Source organism: Pseudopodoces humilis, chromosome 19, assembly GCF_049639895.1.
Source record: "Pseudopodoces humilis isolate 2021_Gansu_Grassland_sample_001 chromosome 19, ASM4963989v1, whole genome shotgun sequence".
Classification (NCBI taxonomy): domain Eukaryota; kingdom Metazoa; phylum Chordata; class Aves; order Passeriformes; family Paridae; genus Pseudopodoces; species Pseudopodoces humilis.
Genome location: NC_142218.1, coordinates 14,929,643 through 14,945,290, shown reverse-complemented (window position 1 = coordinate 14,945,290; position 15,648 = coordinate 14,929,643). Strand labels below are relative to the sequence as shown.

Genomic DNA, 15,648 nt, shown 5'->3' with positions numbered 1-15,648 from the left:
TACACTATAAATAACACAAAAAGAACCAGGTTTATGACCATTTCTCATCATGACAAAGCGTTAGCAAGAAATGTAACAAAACCACTGTCACAGGGAAGGACCTAAATCTGATGTCAGGGGGAAGCAAGATGGAATTAGGTGTGAAACATATGCTACATGTTTTCTGAAATCATTTCTACACAGTATTTGTTCCTGAGGAGCATGCATGCAAAGGGAGAATTTTTTTTCTCAGGAGTACATTTCATCTTCCCAATTATTCCTAAACACCCTTCTGGGAACTGATTGTCTACAGAAATCATACCAGCTGACTGCCCCGAAGCACAAAAGGAGCAGTCCCTTCTCTCTCATTCTTAATTTGCTTAACATATCACTTTTATGAAAAAAGTTAAAACAGTAATTCCTTTTCATAGCATCCTTCTCTGTTGCTCTGTACTCTTCAGGTAATTGCAGGCCATATTCTAGGTTTGCTAGGCCTTCAGTTTAAGTATGCACAGTATTTTATTCCCACCTTCTGCAAAACAGAAGTCTTGGGTTATTTGTTGGCTGTTTCTATGTAAATCAAAATTTCTTCAAGTAAAAATACAAGGAAGTTAAACCAACACCAAGACTTAAGCTCTGGCATTATGCACTCCTGCAGTCAATAAGAAATTAGAATTGAAATATTATATACATTAGCCTCTGTACTAGTAAGTCTAAGGAAGCTTTCAGATGGACCCAGCCTTGATCTTACCTGTCCTGTACCCTGTATTGTTGAGGTACACTGCAAAGGTGCGTATTTCATGCTGAGCCTGCCAGGATGGAGAAGAACAGTTCTCATTGTTAGTATAAGTGTTGTGGTTGTGGACGTACTTCCCCGTCAGGATAGAGGAGCGAGATGGGCAGCACATGGGTGTTGTCACAAAAGCATTGATGAAATGAGCCCCTCCGTGCTCCATGATACGTCTTGTTTTATTCATCACTTGCATAGAGCCTACATATAGAAAGAGGGAAAACATTTCAGAATTATTTTCTTGTTTCAGTCACAAGAGCTCAGATGTTACATTAGAAACCAGAAGGAAGCACAAGTAGTAAAGGCATTGTTATCCCGAGCAAAGCAAATCCAGAGAGATTACTCATCCTGCCTTGGTGAAGTTCTCCCATCGTTTCAGTAAGGACTAAATACTGAAGTCCCAAGTAAAGATTTGACTCAAGCATGTTGACATAGATCATAATGCTTCTTTAATTTCTCTCTCTCTAAATTCAAGATTTGCAACCACAACTATCTGCAGCATCTCTACATCCCTTCTGGAGCTGCTAGTACTGTTCCAACAGCTGAGGATGAAAAGCACTTTGTGCAGCAACCCTGATCAAAGCTTGCATACTCCGTAAGTGTTATTTAATCTTCGGTTTCACAAGAAACCTGATACACTGGCTTTTGTGCCAGCCTTATGCAAAAGGCTGAGGGTTGTATCCACAGAATCATTTAATTTGCAAGACTATTTAGTCCAAACTACTGCTCAGGAAGGGTCTGCTACAGTTGTTCTCCATTCCCTAATGTGAGGTATTAGAAGGTATTGATTTCTGTAATTGTCACTGAACCAAAGACACCAAAAAGATCCCATAATAATTTCCATAACAAGTTCACTGAGTTCTAGCTATCTGCTTCATACATTCTGGTAACAGTCTTACTATCTACATTTTCATAGGCTGGATTCTGCACAATCACATTTTTAGATTACTACTTGGGGCAGATAACACAATGTTTTATATAACCATTGTCTAGAAACAAATAAGCAAGGGACTTGGATAAATTGGAGTAACATGAATTAAAGTCCTTTTGACAACAATTACTAAATGCCAAAGTGCTGCCAAATGGTTTTTCTGTTTATTTAAGACATGGTTCTGGTCAAAGACTGGATCTTTACCACAGACATCCACCTAGCTAAATCTGGATCCATATCAGTGCTCTTCCTAACAGGAAGATAAAGGATCAAAGAAACAAGAAATTTAGTTTCCCTCCTCTATCAGTGCCTAATAGTTAAAACATCAGACCAAGTTAAGAAAAAATTTATTGATCTAGGAAGAATTTCAATTTTCTAAAGAATCTGTCATCAACCTGTCAACAGCATGACCTTGCAAAGGAGATTAAACCTGTTCATCACCAACCCTCCCTTCTTGTTATGAGCAGAGAAAACCAACTGACAACATGGAGAGGAAGGTATGGGCTCATACTAGAATAGGGCTGGGGTTGACTTGCTCAAGGCTGAGCTGGATTAACAGTTCAGCTTTAATCAATGCATCCTGCAACCATCTGGCACAAACTATGTTGTTTCTGTCAGCAACGGACTTAGGTTTTTTCTAAGCTCTTTATGCAGGGATTTCATTATGAAATTGAAACAGTAAGTTGATTGATACAGAGCACACTGATATAACCAGGAGTCAGAACCTAGAGGGAAAATGGCCATAAGCCACATAATAACTCTCTGGCACCATGAAGGAAGTTTAATTGCTACGGTAGGTCATTTTACCTAAAAACTGTCATGGCATTAGTCTGAGACCATTTTGTTGGAATGAGTATTTAAAAAAAATAAAAAAATCAAAAAACCTGTTTGTGCATTTCTCAGGTCAGAGCACATGTCACATCACTTTGTGAGAAGAAGCTAGGCAGGTTATTGCACTGCACCCTTAGAACTTGCTAAACTTCACATATCAAAAAGGAGTTTCTGAAGAAAGCAAGATTATACTTCTTTGTTTCTATAATAGCTGTGGGTTAAGTGTTAGCACTTAAAGGTACTAACAACACAGTTAACTATTATAACAGCTTGTTATACATTATGTGAACCTGAAAACTGTGGACATTTCCTGTGTTGTCTTATGAGCTAGCCCAAGCATAAACAGGCAGTCTGAAAAGAATGTTTTGTCATTCCAATACTGAAATACAATTTAACAACCCCTTTAAATGACAGAGGCATCTGTGCATAAATAACAGTACATGTTAAGATTCCCCTTGGGGACAGTAAGCTTCTTTAATAAAAGAAGCTGTACTGCTGTGATGACAATGCCCTATATATCAACAATCTTTAACACAAAAACATATGATCTAATCTGCTTCTCCAGCTTCAGAACTAATACACAGTGACAGGGCAGTGCAAGGTAAAAATTCAGCATAGTCTTCTGTACAGTCTTAAATAGGCCAGCTTTAAATATTTTAAACAGCATTATATCAGCCAACCAAAACTCATTTTCTTCAGTTTGCCTCCAATATACAGACAACCATTCTCTGGAATATTACTTATGTGTTAATCAGCAAGTGGAACCTCACCAGATCACCTTTTGAGCTAGAAAACCTTCTGAGTTTTCATTAGTGGATGTACGAGAGGAAGTCATGCTTTGAAAGTATCAACATTTGACCAGAAAACATTCTGTTATCTATCTAATACCACTGATACTAAAAAATCCAGCAGTTAAAATTGAAATTTCTAAGCTATTTTAAGAAAATATTCATTGGACTACAGTGAAAATATGGAATTTTAATCAATTTGATGTGTTGAAGTTACTCAGTGAACAAAGCTAAGCAAACTTTATGTTGGAACTTCACTTGAAATGTGTGCCTTCCATAACTTTACTTCACTTATCTTCACAGTTCAACTCAGGGATAAAGCTGATATTTCAACTAATATTAATGGAGAAAATACACCAAGTGTTTATGAAATAACACTGACTTCCTATTAGTTGCTTTGTTGAAGGAGGGAATAATTTATGTTTTATGGAGCTCCAAATGTTGAAGAACTTGTATTAAGTATCAAGTGATTTGTCTACTCTGAAGCACAACTTTAGAAGTGTTTTCCAATAAACTGAACCCCAGAATTTTAATTAACTGTCCCCTAAAGACTTCTCTTTTTCTTGTATTTGAAACTCATTGTCAAAAGATATCCTTTTGACATCTTCATTTCCTTTTCTTCACCCTAAGACACTCTCACATTTAACAAAGTTCTAAAGCTCTATCTCCACATACAATAACTAAGAAAAATTATCTTCCATGTTACTTTTGTAGCTTTTCAGAGGAAGGTCTCAAAACATATATATCACCTCTCACTCAGACTTCTCTAACGTGGTTGAAATAGCTGCTAAATAATCGGATCTTTCTCCAACTAGACTGCAAAATGAGCTGGTTTGCTAAAGCCATAGCAGTATGGTAGGCAAACCTAACTCAACTGGTGATGCTGCGTTCACCACACAGGGGACATCAGCATCATACTAACTTGGATTTAAATGGCTCTAATGGAGATAAAAAGTCTTTGTTCCTAATTAATTATTTCTTGTCAGTATATTCTTCTTTATGTTATGCTTGTCAATTCAACTATTTTGATTAGACAGTCTATCAAATATGTATGTGTCAGTAGTTCTTGGTATTCTCTCATTTGTTTTCTTCCATTTGTGTCCATTACAATCTACACTCACCCTCTCCTTTTATGTCACCCAGAGATTTTGCATTCAACCTACCAGCCCTTCATCAGTATTTTTCCTTCTTTCAATACAAGCCTGAGGTTTGATTTCCCAAGTAAAATTCATTATTAACAATAATGCAAATTAAAAGGGGGGGGGGGGAATAAAAATAAAAAAATGTACTCCTTTCAAGAAGGGACAACATTGTCTTTCTGGTAAGCTTCACCTGCTATTGGCACATTGCTAAATCTGTCTTTAAGTAAAGGAAAGACTGTTAAAGGGATTTGAGATTGTGTTGTATTCCATTTCACTTCCAAAGTACCTGCAAAAGAACAATGAAAGCTAAAACACCATCAGTTATAGAATATTCTTAGAAATGGATGAAATCTAACCCACAGCTTTTTCTGCTATGCTTTCAGAGGTTCCAACTTTTCCTTAGCTTTTATTTGTAACTCGCATCGTGTTTTCATCTTCCTTAAATGCACTAACCACAATCACCACAAACAGCAATTTTGATTAACTTGGACAGCTCACCAGACAACAGACAAGAATAAAAATGAATTCCAACAACTATTGGGTCTCCCAAAGCCATTAGTGACAAATGACAAATATCCAATCTCAGCTTCATCAAGTGAATTTTCCCTAGTTAGATCCTAATTTGCGTGGACACGTGCCCATTATCCTTGAAACTGGAAAGCATCAAGTTATCAGAGAAGTGAAAATATATTGCCCAAAGGACTTAGACAATTGCATCAGAAACATAAAGGATAGCATAAAATAGATGATGACACAGTTTCTAGGACCACCTTCCAAGTCTGCAAGAAAACATCCTTAGGTTCCTTAGGATATACTGAAATAGCTTCATTTGTGATCCAAATAACCATTAAAAAAAAGGTGACAACAACAACATCTGAGCTTGATCGTTTGAATGACATTTAATTTGATGAGATTATTTCCATATCAGGCTCTCTTACCACCTTGAAGAAGAATGTGACATCTATGATACTGCAGACATAATAATGTAATATGTAGTAATACTGATACAAAGGAAATACCTGTAAAAAGACTGCCATGTTGCTATGATTAACTTCTCAACAAGATGAGTAAGGGTATGAGAAGTACAAGTTGATTAATTTTATGTTCTATTTCTTCTGTGAGGTCCGTTTTCCAAATTTTCCTATCCATGCTAGAAACTGGATGCTGAAAATCTTTGGTGGCAAAATTCCCCCCACCAGACTACACATACACGAATTCTCATTTTTCAGATGACTCAGGCTTCATACGCACGAGAGTATAATTCTAATGCAAAATTATTAATGTTAACTGGTTTGTGTTAATCACTTCTCATAACTAAAGAGAGCATTTAGTACATAAAAGCTTGTTCAGGTAACACAACAAAAGCCAAACTCTGTCAGTTAATTCATTATTCTAAATCATTAGGTAAAGCATGTGTTTAACCTTCATCTCCTTTCTTCAACAATTAACATAGCACTGATAACAGAGTAGATCTTTTAATTCTGTGTCATTTTGGTCAGTAATCCACTACACATCTAAATGGACAATTACAAGAATAGTATGACTGTGTTAGGTAACATTTAAGTAAATAAAATGGGAATTGTATACGTAATGAATGCCTGCAATTACACAAGAATTTGGATAATCACATGGTGCAAGTATCAGTTATGAATTTAAACCTACTGTTTTGGCATGTAGCTTCCCAGGTTATACTTGCAATTGCCAGAAGCAAAGTTAAGGTGTTTAGATGAAGACAGACAGGCATGAACTGTGTATTTCTACAGAAACAGGAACTTTAACATTTTGGGACTAACTTTTACTGTTCCTGAACTGCAGGCAGATGGAAAAGATGTTCTACATAAAGGCAGGTTTAAACTTGTTCCTCCTATCATTTTCCAGGCTGAAAAAAATTTCTTGTTTTGAACATAAGAATCTAGTTTCAAGAAAAATCAATGTCATATTCATTGACTAAAATTCTCTTAATACTGGGCTCTTACCGAGTTCTACATCCTGATCATCCGTAAGAACAAGGATGATGTTTGGGCGGATGTTTCTACGGTCTCTTTGAAATCTTCCCTTCAGACGCTGATTTAACAGGAAAGTTGAACTTCCATCCAACAGTGATAAAACAGTCATCATGAATAATCCAAGGACAATACTATGCTGTGCCATGTTGTGCTGATTTAATGTTGTCTCTGAACAAGGTAGCTTAACGGCTTCTAGTTCTTTTTCTTTGCAGGTCTCCTATAAGGGAGAGGGAAACAAGTATTTATCTATATTTTCACCCCTCTGCACACAAGGAACAGCCAGGTTCTCTCCAAAGAAGTAAAAAGCAACATACTTGAAATAAACTTAAGTCCTAAGAAAAAACCTAACCAAACTCCTAAACAAAAACAAAGCAAATACTTATTTTTCTAGTGCCAGCTGGAAGCAGAAACTTGAAAAATTAAATTCATAAGCTGTAATCAACGCACGCAAGGAAATTTCACTCAAAGCTCAGATCTGCCAGCAAGTTCAAGGATTTAGAAGGGTTACAAATTCTTTTGCTTTCATACATATAAATAGCAATCATCATCCTTCTTCTTCCTTAGCGATCTGTTTACAGATGACATTTTTGTTTACATCAAAAATGCCGATGTTGAATGGAAAAAGCCCCATATCTATCAATATTTTTAAACACGACTGTAGCAAAATTCACTGAGCTAACAATGTATTTGCAAAGTCAGAGAACACTCAAAAATATTTTTTATACACTAATGTATCTTACAAATTCCATTAAAGAGCAAAGCTGCCCTGATCTTAGAACTACAGCATGTTACTGTTTGAAGTCTACTACAGTTTTGATACTAGCGCGAGATCCCTTTACCATTTCTGCTGGCTTCCAAGATTATACACTTCTCAAAAATACCATTACTAATAATGAACATATTTGAAGGCCCATTACTGCAAATGTTTGGGAATGGATGCACCAAAATGACTTGTACTGACTATGACTGAATTGCAAAACGGAGCATATGCCCCAAAACTGACTTGATTGCAAAACAGAGCACATCTAACTGGTACTATTCCTGTTAATGAGGCAATAAAAAATTCTTAGCAATTCCTACAAGGAGATTACAAGAAATTAATTAGCATGCTGAAAAATCTTTGAAATCACAGTTTTGCTCAGTCATCTTCCGATATAAAGGGATCTTCTCTTGGTTTCAGAAGTGAAAATAACATTAAAATGTACTAAAAATATTTCAAGTACTAATTATTTCATCAGCTCCAGCAGTCAGTGAGTCAATTTTTTATGAATTCCCTACTTGCTCTCTGTCTTTTTCTGGACTGATGCCAGTGATCTCTTGTACAAGAAGAAAAATCAATTAAAAATGACGCAAGAGAGATTATCTGCTTTTTGTAAAGCCCAGAAATGCCACAGCAGAAAGAACATGGCACGATGTGTTTTACCTTAAAAACATGTTGGCTAATCTGTCCCTAAAGAAAACTGGTTTTACTCCAGCAGATTACTTCATAGCCACATTATTACTTGCTCTTTGTCAGCAATTGCTCTTTGAGATATACTTTCTTAATCAAAGTTTTCATGCAATAGCAAAACCACTGGTCTGAAAAATTATAGCCAGTTTCTATGCTCATATTAGAAATGTATATTGAATTTTCATGTAAGTCAACAGATACATTGCTATACTATGATGGAATATGAATTGAGGCTACTTTCCAAATTTGCACACTAATAGGTTTTGAGGAAATGAAAAATTCTCCTTTCTTACTAGTCTGTCCAGTGAGTTTCACAGGCAGGCAAAGTTACCTTTTTCCCTATAAACTAAAGACTTATTTAAGTATCCTAGCACTTGTTCCAATGGGTCGGGAAAGATTTTACAAATTTTACAGATGTAGCTTTAGTATCTGCTGCTGCTGATCAGAAATGTCAGGCTATAGCAAAAGAAAAACTGAGAAGTCAAATCAATTTTCATTCCTTGTACCAAGAATTCCATCTGCAGCAGTACAATCGGGAAGAATCATGTCAGAGTCAACGTGCTGCTACTGTCCAGAATAGTCAAAAGCTAGAGGAAGAAACCTGGATCTGTTTCAACAGGGGAGGATAGAAAGTTTGCTTAGCAGGCACATATTCTTGGACATGAGCTTTTTGAGGGAAGAGGTAGAGAAATGCCCTCTGTTTTTCAGAAATTACTACATATGTACTTTTGTTAAAAAAAAAAATAAACTGACAGTATAGATGATTTCATTACACAAAACCATTATTCTAAAGGTCTGGAAGTTCACGTGGGTTTTTTCTTCAGCCTACACCAGCCAACAGCTTCTCAAAATAAGAGCATTTGCTGACTTTTCTTGCAACATTTGGAAGGCTGTCCATTCTTAATATATCTGGTCATAACTACCTTCATTCCAGTGTTGTGCATTTAACAGTCTTTCTTACATTTTTCTCATATTTAAAACAAATGCATGGAAGCAACCTCATGACCTAATTGCCTCTCTCCACCCTCAGCAAGTCCTTTTCTCAGTTTATTGCCCCTCACACACTTAATTTGTAACTAAAAGTAGAAGCTGCCCCCAGCTCAGAGAGCTGCTTAGCTGTCTATGAAATACTTAAGACATTTGGAGACACACATAAATTGCTTTCCCGCAGCTATTTTATCCACATTTGTTTATTTGTGGTTAAAAGAATTAGTGATCTCTGAAAGGATACTGCAACTGGAAGTGAGAATTTCACATCAGGTACAACAGGCATCTCCCACCAATTCCACTGTTGCCTCTTTCTCAATCCCCCATAATGAATATTTTTCAGCTAGTGTGATATGTTCCCACCATTATGTAACTACTATGTTAAGTACTCCCAGGAATCAACTCAAAGTATGTAATTATGTGCAAAAGTAATACCAATAACTAGATGTGAAAATTAAAAAAGCAATTTTAGAAAATAACCTATTTATTAAAGTATATTTTCACAAGACATACATGCCACAACTAACAGCATATATGCAGCACAAGCCAAAAGCTAGCTTTAAGTAGTTATCAGAAAAGCAACACAAGCATGTCTCTCATAGATTGCCAGCAGCCAAATACAGATTGGTTTTTTTAACGCCTAGTCTTTGGTGAACTTTTAGGAAGAAACAAGATGAAGTTTCTATTAACAGTTCTTTTCCCATTTCTGTCAACAAAGTTATTCTGCAACTCACAGATAAAGCCAGAAAGTTCCACAGCAGTGCCCCAATCCGCCCTCACTTTTAATATAGCACCCTCTCCAAAGATGCATTTTGATCTGAGTGGTACAGATGGTCCACTGCTCTCTGTGCCTCTGCAGGCCATCCTCCAGTATTAAAGATGCTTAAACAATCAAACCTCTTAGAAAGCTGCTTTTGAGAAAGTCTGGTCCTCTTACTTTCTTCTTTGTGGTGACACAAAATGTTACTCTAACTCACATTATAAATGTGGAAGCAATAAAGCCAGACATCCACACTCCCATTTTTTAAAGAACTCAGCGAAGTTTCTAAGTAGCATTTACTCCAAGGAAAGACTTCTTTATAACACTGCCCTCAGTAATTAATGTCAGGTCCATAGCAGCATAGGCAGAATGCACAGGGATGACTGATGTCAGTTCTATTCCAGATGGTATTTTTAACATGCTGTTGATTAGTATTGCTTGGCACAGATGTAAGAGGCCCCACGTATGCAAAATTAGTAACTGATGGTACCCTGCATAGACTGGTGCTCACAATCACACTAATGCAAATCCCAGCACAACTGTCCCATGAGTAAGCTCTGTGCGACTTCACTGAAGTCAGGTAATTCAGTTATTACAACATAGTGAAGAGTAACATCTGACTTCCTGTAATTCTGTATCAAATATATAAGTCCACTTCAAGTCTACTTCTAGAAATTACTGCTTCTAGTAACGTTTGCCTCAACCGGTTTTGGGTTTTATTTATTTTGGCTTGTTTTAAATAAAATTTTAAATAAATATTCTTTTATATATAAATATTAGATATCCTATTAAATCTGTTTTAAATAAATATTCTTTTAATAAACACTGCAAAACACTAAATACAGAATTGGTATGACAAGTTCAACTTGCCCAGCAGCCACCACAGAAGACAGTAACTGCATGTGAGCCACATGGTAGAACTGCACAGTAAGGGAAAACTGGCTAGAGAGAAGTAACACACAACTGCTCTCAATATGGCTGAAGCCAATACCAGGTGGATTATTTAAGCAGACCTAGGTGTGCCATTCATCCAACGTTTAAATTCATTGAAATACATGGTGCTGGAGCCATTCCCTAGCAACCAACCCAATTAAATCCACTCTGCCAGTTAAATGGATTCAGCTGTGCTGCTGTTCTTGTAACCTGAATCACCCCTTTGAATCAAGCTTTGGTTATGCTACGTTTTTTCTCACTAAGGTGTCAACCATCACTTCAAACCATTATATTGTGTTTGTAAGAGATAAACATATTTTTATATGTGGACTGGGAAGAATTTTGTTTGAAATCTAACAAGGTTCCCAGGGGAAGACCAGTATCAACGTTACTGCTGTAATCCAACGACATGCTGCATTTGCTTATAGTTTTCTACTTCCTGATTTTTTCTCCCCCAGGCACACAAAAATTTATGAGAAAGTACAAAAATAAAATCCCCAGCGTTAAATGTGACTCCTGAAGATTATGGTTATGCTAATTTACAGTCAGGAACACAGCTTCCAGACTATTATAGCACTGAATTACTATCCAGACACATTCTTCTGACTTGGTTGCCTTATGCTGGTGAACTCTATACCAAAACTAAATATTTATCACAGAGAAGCTTGGCCACATTACAAAATCTCATTCATATCTTGTAACTTTATTTTAAATAGAACTGGAAATTAGTTATAGATTTCCCTAGGATTTGATATTTTGAGAAGTATCTTAAGCAGCTCAATATACTTTCTTTCTGTCTACTGCTTGCATATTACTGATACAGTTTCCCAGTGACACATAGAGAATTAATTAGTCCTCTGATAGGTTAAATTGCTATTTGGATCCCCCAAATACACAAGAATAAACATGTTTCTCTGCACCATATGCAACAACCAAACTTGAAAGAAACAAAGAATTATTTTGCTATTTTACCTATTATCATCACATAATTATACATAATAGATGCAGTCTTTGACTTTAATGATAATTATATTAACTTGTATTAAATACAGTAAAACTCAACAACTTTCACTTCTGAAAATACCATAAGGGAATGAATGCAAGTGCTTTAAGATAGAAAAAGTTGGGAAAACCAGACACTGTTACACAAATACGTTCTACCAAGTAAACACATTTTTTTGTAGCTGTATACAGGAAAAAACCGGTATCCCTGTTTATACAGCTGTAAACACACACAGGCGTTCAGATACACACACTGCCCGGATCCGTCCGGTGATGTGCCAAAGGTGAAGCTGAGCGCTGTGGTTTCAGCTGTCTTTTGGGACCAGTTCTGTGCACAGCCCCGGCGCGGCTCCCTCAGCCCGCACCCCCGGCCGGGCCGCAGCCGCAGCGAGCGCCCACCCGCCGGGCCTGGCCGGCAGGGCCGCAGCAGGGCGGGGGAGCTTCCAGCAGGGCTGGCCGAGGCCGGTGGGACCACATCGCCTGCAGTCCCCGCCTGCCCTCCGGGCCCCCTCACTCGACTTCCAGCCCCTTCCCGGTCCCTATGCAGCTACCTCAGAGCCGCCGCGCAGCTTCCCCGCGATGGCAGCCTGGCTCCCTGGCCTGCAACCCCACAAGGGGCACGGCCGCCCCGCCGTCCCCAACTCGCGAGGCGGGGCGGGGGCTCCGGACCTCCCCTCTAGCGTTCCTCACTTACCCGCGGAGCCGGCGCTCAGCCGTGCCAGGCCAGGGCCGGTGCAGCCACCGTCCGCCCGCGGAGCCCGGGGCCCGGCGGCGCGGGGAAGCGCATCCTCCAGCCGCGATGCCGGGCAGCAGCCGAATCCCGTTTCCCAAAGAAGCGCTTAGAGGAAGCGCTCGGGCGAGTGCTGACCCCGCCTCTTCTTCCTCCTCTCCCTTCTTCTCCTTTTCCCGTTTAAAAACTTCATTTACCTCGAGGATCCTCCTCCTGGGATTGACGCAAGCGGCGGCAGGGAGGAAACCTGTTCCACCAGCCCCGGGCTTGTTCAAAGTCCAGCGGCAGCAGCGCGGCGAAGCCGATGGCGCAGCCCCGCACGGGGAAACCGGGGAGGTCCCAGAGCCAGCTCCGCTCCAAAGAGAAGGAACCGACGCCGAGCTCCCGCCCGGTGCATTTGCCTTTATAAGCAAAGGGGATAGCCCATGGGGGGCGAAGGAAGGGGAATTCAATTGCCCCTCATAGCCCGTGCTCTTCTTGAGCTCTTCTATCGCGAGCGTCCGTCGAGTCCTGCCAGCCCCACGCAGCAGCTGCCCCCCATCCCCAGCGCTGTGGGGCCGAGGACGGAGGTGGCAGACTCTAAAGAGGCTGAAGGCCTGCGTCTGCCCCGGACCCTGCCCCGAGATACCTGTGAGGGAGAGCCTAAAGATTTCTAAAAGGTGATGCTAACACAGACCCCCGTTCCACTGGTGCAGTTGAAATTAAACGGCCCAAGATTCATTAGTAATTAAGAGAAGCTTAACAAAGCTCGTCGAGGTAGGGACTGTGTCCACAGAAGGTGCTGTCTACACTACTTGCAGCCTTTACTCCTGGAACTTGTTTGGGTAACTATCTAAATCGGTAAGTTCTTCAGTGGATTCTTTAAAGACTTCTTAAATAAGTATCTTTCAAATATACTAGCAGATTAACATGATTAAAAAAAATCAAAAACACAAGAATGAAACGTTTGCTTCTAGCATTCCCATGCTAATAGCGTCAGACAAGCAGCACAGGTTACATCGGAATTTCATGACTGTTTTTATTACAGCTAATATTCTCTTCAATTTATGATTTATCAGGACTTTTGCTTTGAAACAAGCATTGCCCCCAATAACCTCATCTGGAATTTGCTGGAGAAGGCTAATAGTCTTGAATCAATTTTTCACTGTTGGCTCTGTTCTTGGCTATGCATAGAGAGATCCTAAATTAATGTCCTGGGGTGACTGGATGATACTGTACAGTGAAATAGTACACATTTCCTCCAAACACAAGCACATCACTGCTAAGGTACCAAGTGTGCTCCTGTGTGGACAGGAATGAGCAATAGAGGTGAAACACCATATCACAGTACTACAGGGTTCACACTAGGGGCTGCAACAGCACAACTGTATTACAATAAATAAACCACTCCCTAACAGGGAGTTACACTAACCATAGACCCAACATGACATGCATAAAATAGGACCTACGTCTCACAAACATTGTGATAAAATTATTTTACTGCTTTCCGAGATAACATTCGACCTTTTGCTAGCAACTTTCAACTCACAAAGAAATTTACTGACAATTTTACAACACACCTGTGAGCCTGGATGTTCTGATTCTGCACGTTTTAGACATGAATTAGTGTCCAAAGACAGCTGAGTTACTCAGAGTCAGTCTTTCAGGCCAGGAACAGAGCGAGGAGCCCAGCATTACTCTGTCCTAACCACAGGCCAACAGTTTGCTGCCTGCAACACACAACCTCTATAAACTACCTCTAAAGGGGCTGCAAGCAGTAACTACCAAGCCAAAGAAAAGACTGAGTTTGCTATACAGTGGTCCACATCTCACATTTAAGAAGAAAACTGACCATCTCCCTGTATTTCTAGAGGACTGCAAATGCGATTTTCCATTTTAAGAAACATGTGACCTAATATAAAGCTACAATTTCATTTATATAAACTGCATACATCAAAAGACACTAAAACTAAGACTAGTGACATTAATATAGGAATCTAAATTTGATTTAACGTCACTGGAAAATCTGTCACAATAGATCATTCATTTCAACAAAAGAGTATGTTCACCTCATGGGGAGTGCATGTAATTTCCATTAATGTTAATGGGAGTTATGCAAGCACATTAAGAGGATAATACAACCCCTAGTCTGAGACAACCCTGCAAAGTGGAAGGTGCTTCCTCTTCAAGAGAATGGCATTTCCATCTCATGCATTTCAAAAGAACTTGTTTGGCACAGTTACAGAACAGGATGGGTAACAACTATTATGCATCCAAACTAAAAGTGGTTGAGTGATTTTAGATAGTTTTCCTATTGCCAAAAACTCAAGGGTACAGATGTATTTAAAATACTGTGGTTTATTTGAAGTCTAAGGCAATAAAATCATATGAAATTACTGGTAAAACAAGAAGGTCTGAAAAATGACTCATGCAATGATGAAGAATCCTTTCAAGTATCTCCTTTTTTAATAAAGGAAGTCGTTTTATTCACTACCTGGAAAAGGATATCATTGGTATCTGATCATCATAACTGATCAGAGTTTAAAAGATAAAATGCAAAAGCAAGATCATTCCCTTTCACTGCTACACCAGAGCTTTTACACCAAATAAACTTCAGATTTCTCTCACAGCATGCCATTTAACAGCTTGAATTCATTTTACTGCACCTCAAATAACATATGTTGCCTACCATCTAAATAATTTGTCTAAAATTATCCTAGGATTTACCTGTTAAAGTTAGGAGAAAACAGATGTGCAGACATTTCTTTAAATATCACACATCCATCTACATTGTTAACCACAAAAAATCCTTCAAAAATTTAATCTACAGGTTCTCTGTCAACCTTCCTCTCAAGCAGTATAGCACAGAAATATGTATGGAGCAATGCACGTTGGACTACTAAGTATGGAGCTGCATGTAAAGGGGAACCAGTTTGATCCACCTGGCAGCTAGTAGGGGTCCACAGCATTATCTTTCAATCAGTCCTGAGACAACAGTCAAAACTTAAGGGCATAGGAATCACTTGGGAATTGTCATGAGGGAAGGGCAGCATGTCAATGATACAGAGAACTTCTGGGAAAAAAGATGACAGTCAAGAGGAGCTAAAAAGTCATTTTGAAAGACCCCAAACATAGAAGCTAAGCAACATGCTGTGCAAAGCATGTCTTTCTCATTTTTGCCAAATATATTGTGCTTTTAGAGCTTGAATATTGTCCTCATGTCACATGAAACAGAAATATGGAGTTGGCTTTCACACTTCCAGTACTTAGTCAATGCCTTCTAACTCTTCTTTAGACTTGGTAGTCTAGCTTTATAGTAGCTCATCACATGTAAACCTCT

At 38.9% G+C, this 15,648-nt stretch overlaps 1 protein-coding gene across 5 annotated transcripts in view; it reads right to left on the bottom strand.

Annotated features, from left to right (window-relative positions):
• Positions 1-15,648, bottom strand: part of SULF2 (sulfatase 2) — a 97,844-nt gene that overhangs the window by 47,451 nt on the left and 34,745 nt on the right. For 2 of the 5 annotated variants that reach the window (XM_014254130.2, XM_014254131.2), the window contains exons 1-3: positions 12,294-12,500; positions 6,438-6,684; positions 731-970 (exon numbers count right to left, since the gene is read on the bottom strand). In XM_014254130.2, the coding sequence (XP_014109605.1) occupies positions 731-970; positions 6,438-6,612 (415 nt within the window). In that variant the 5' untranslated portion in view covers positions 6,613-6,684; positions 12,294-12,500. Of the gene's footprint in view, positions 1-730; positions 971-6,437; positions 6,685-12,150; positions 12,168-12,293; positions 12,501-15,648 lie in introns of those variants that run through there. The other 3 variants (XM_005524889.3, XM_014254128.2, XM_014254129.2) reach the window with 3 other exon arrangements.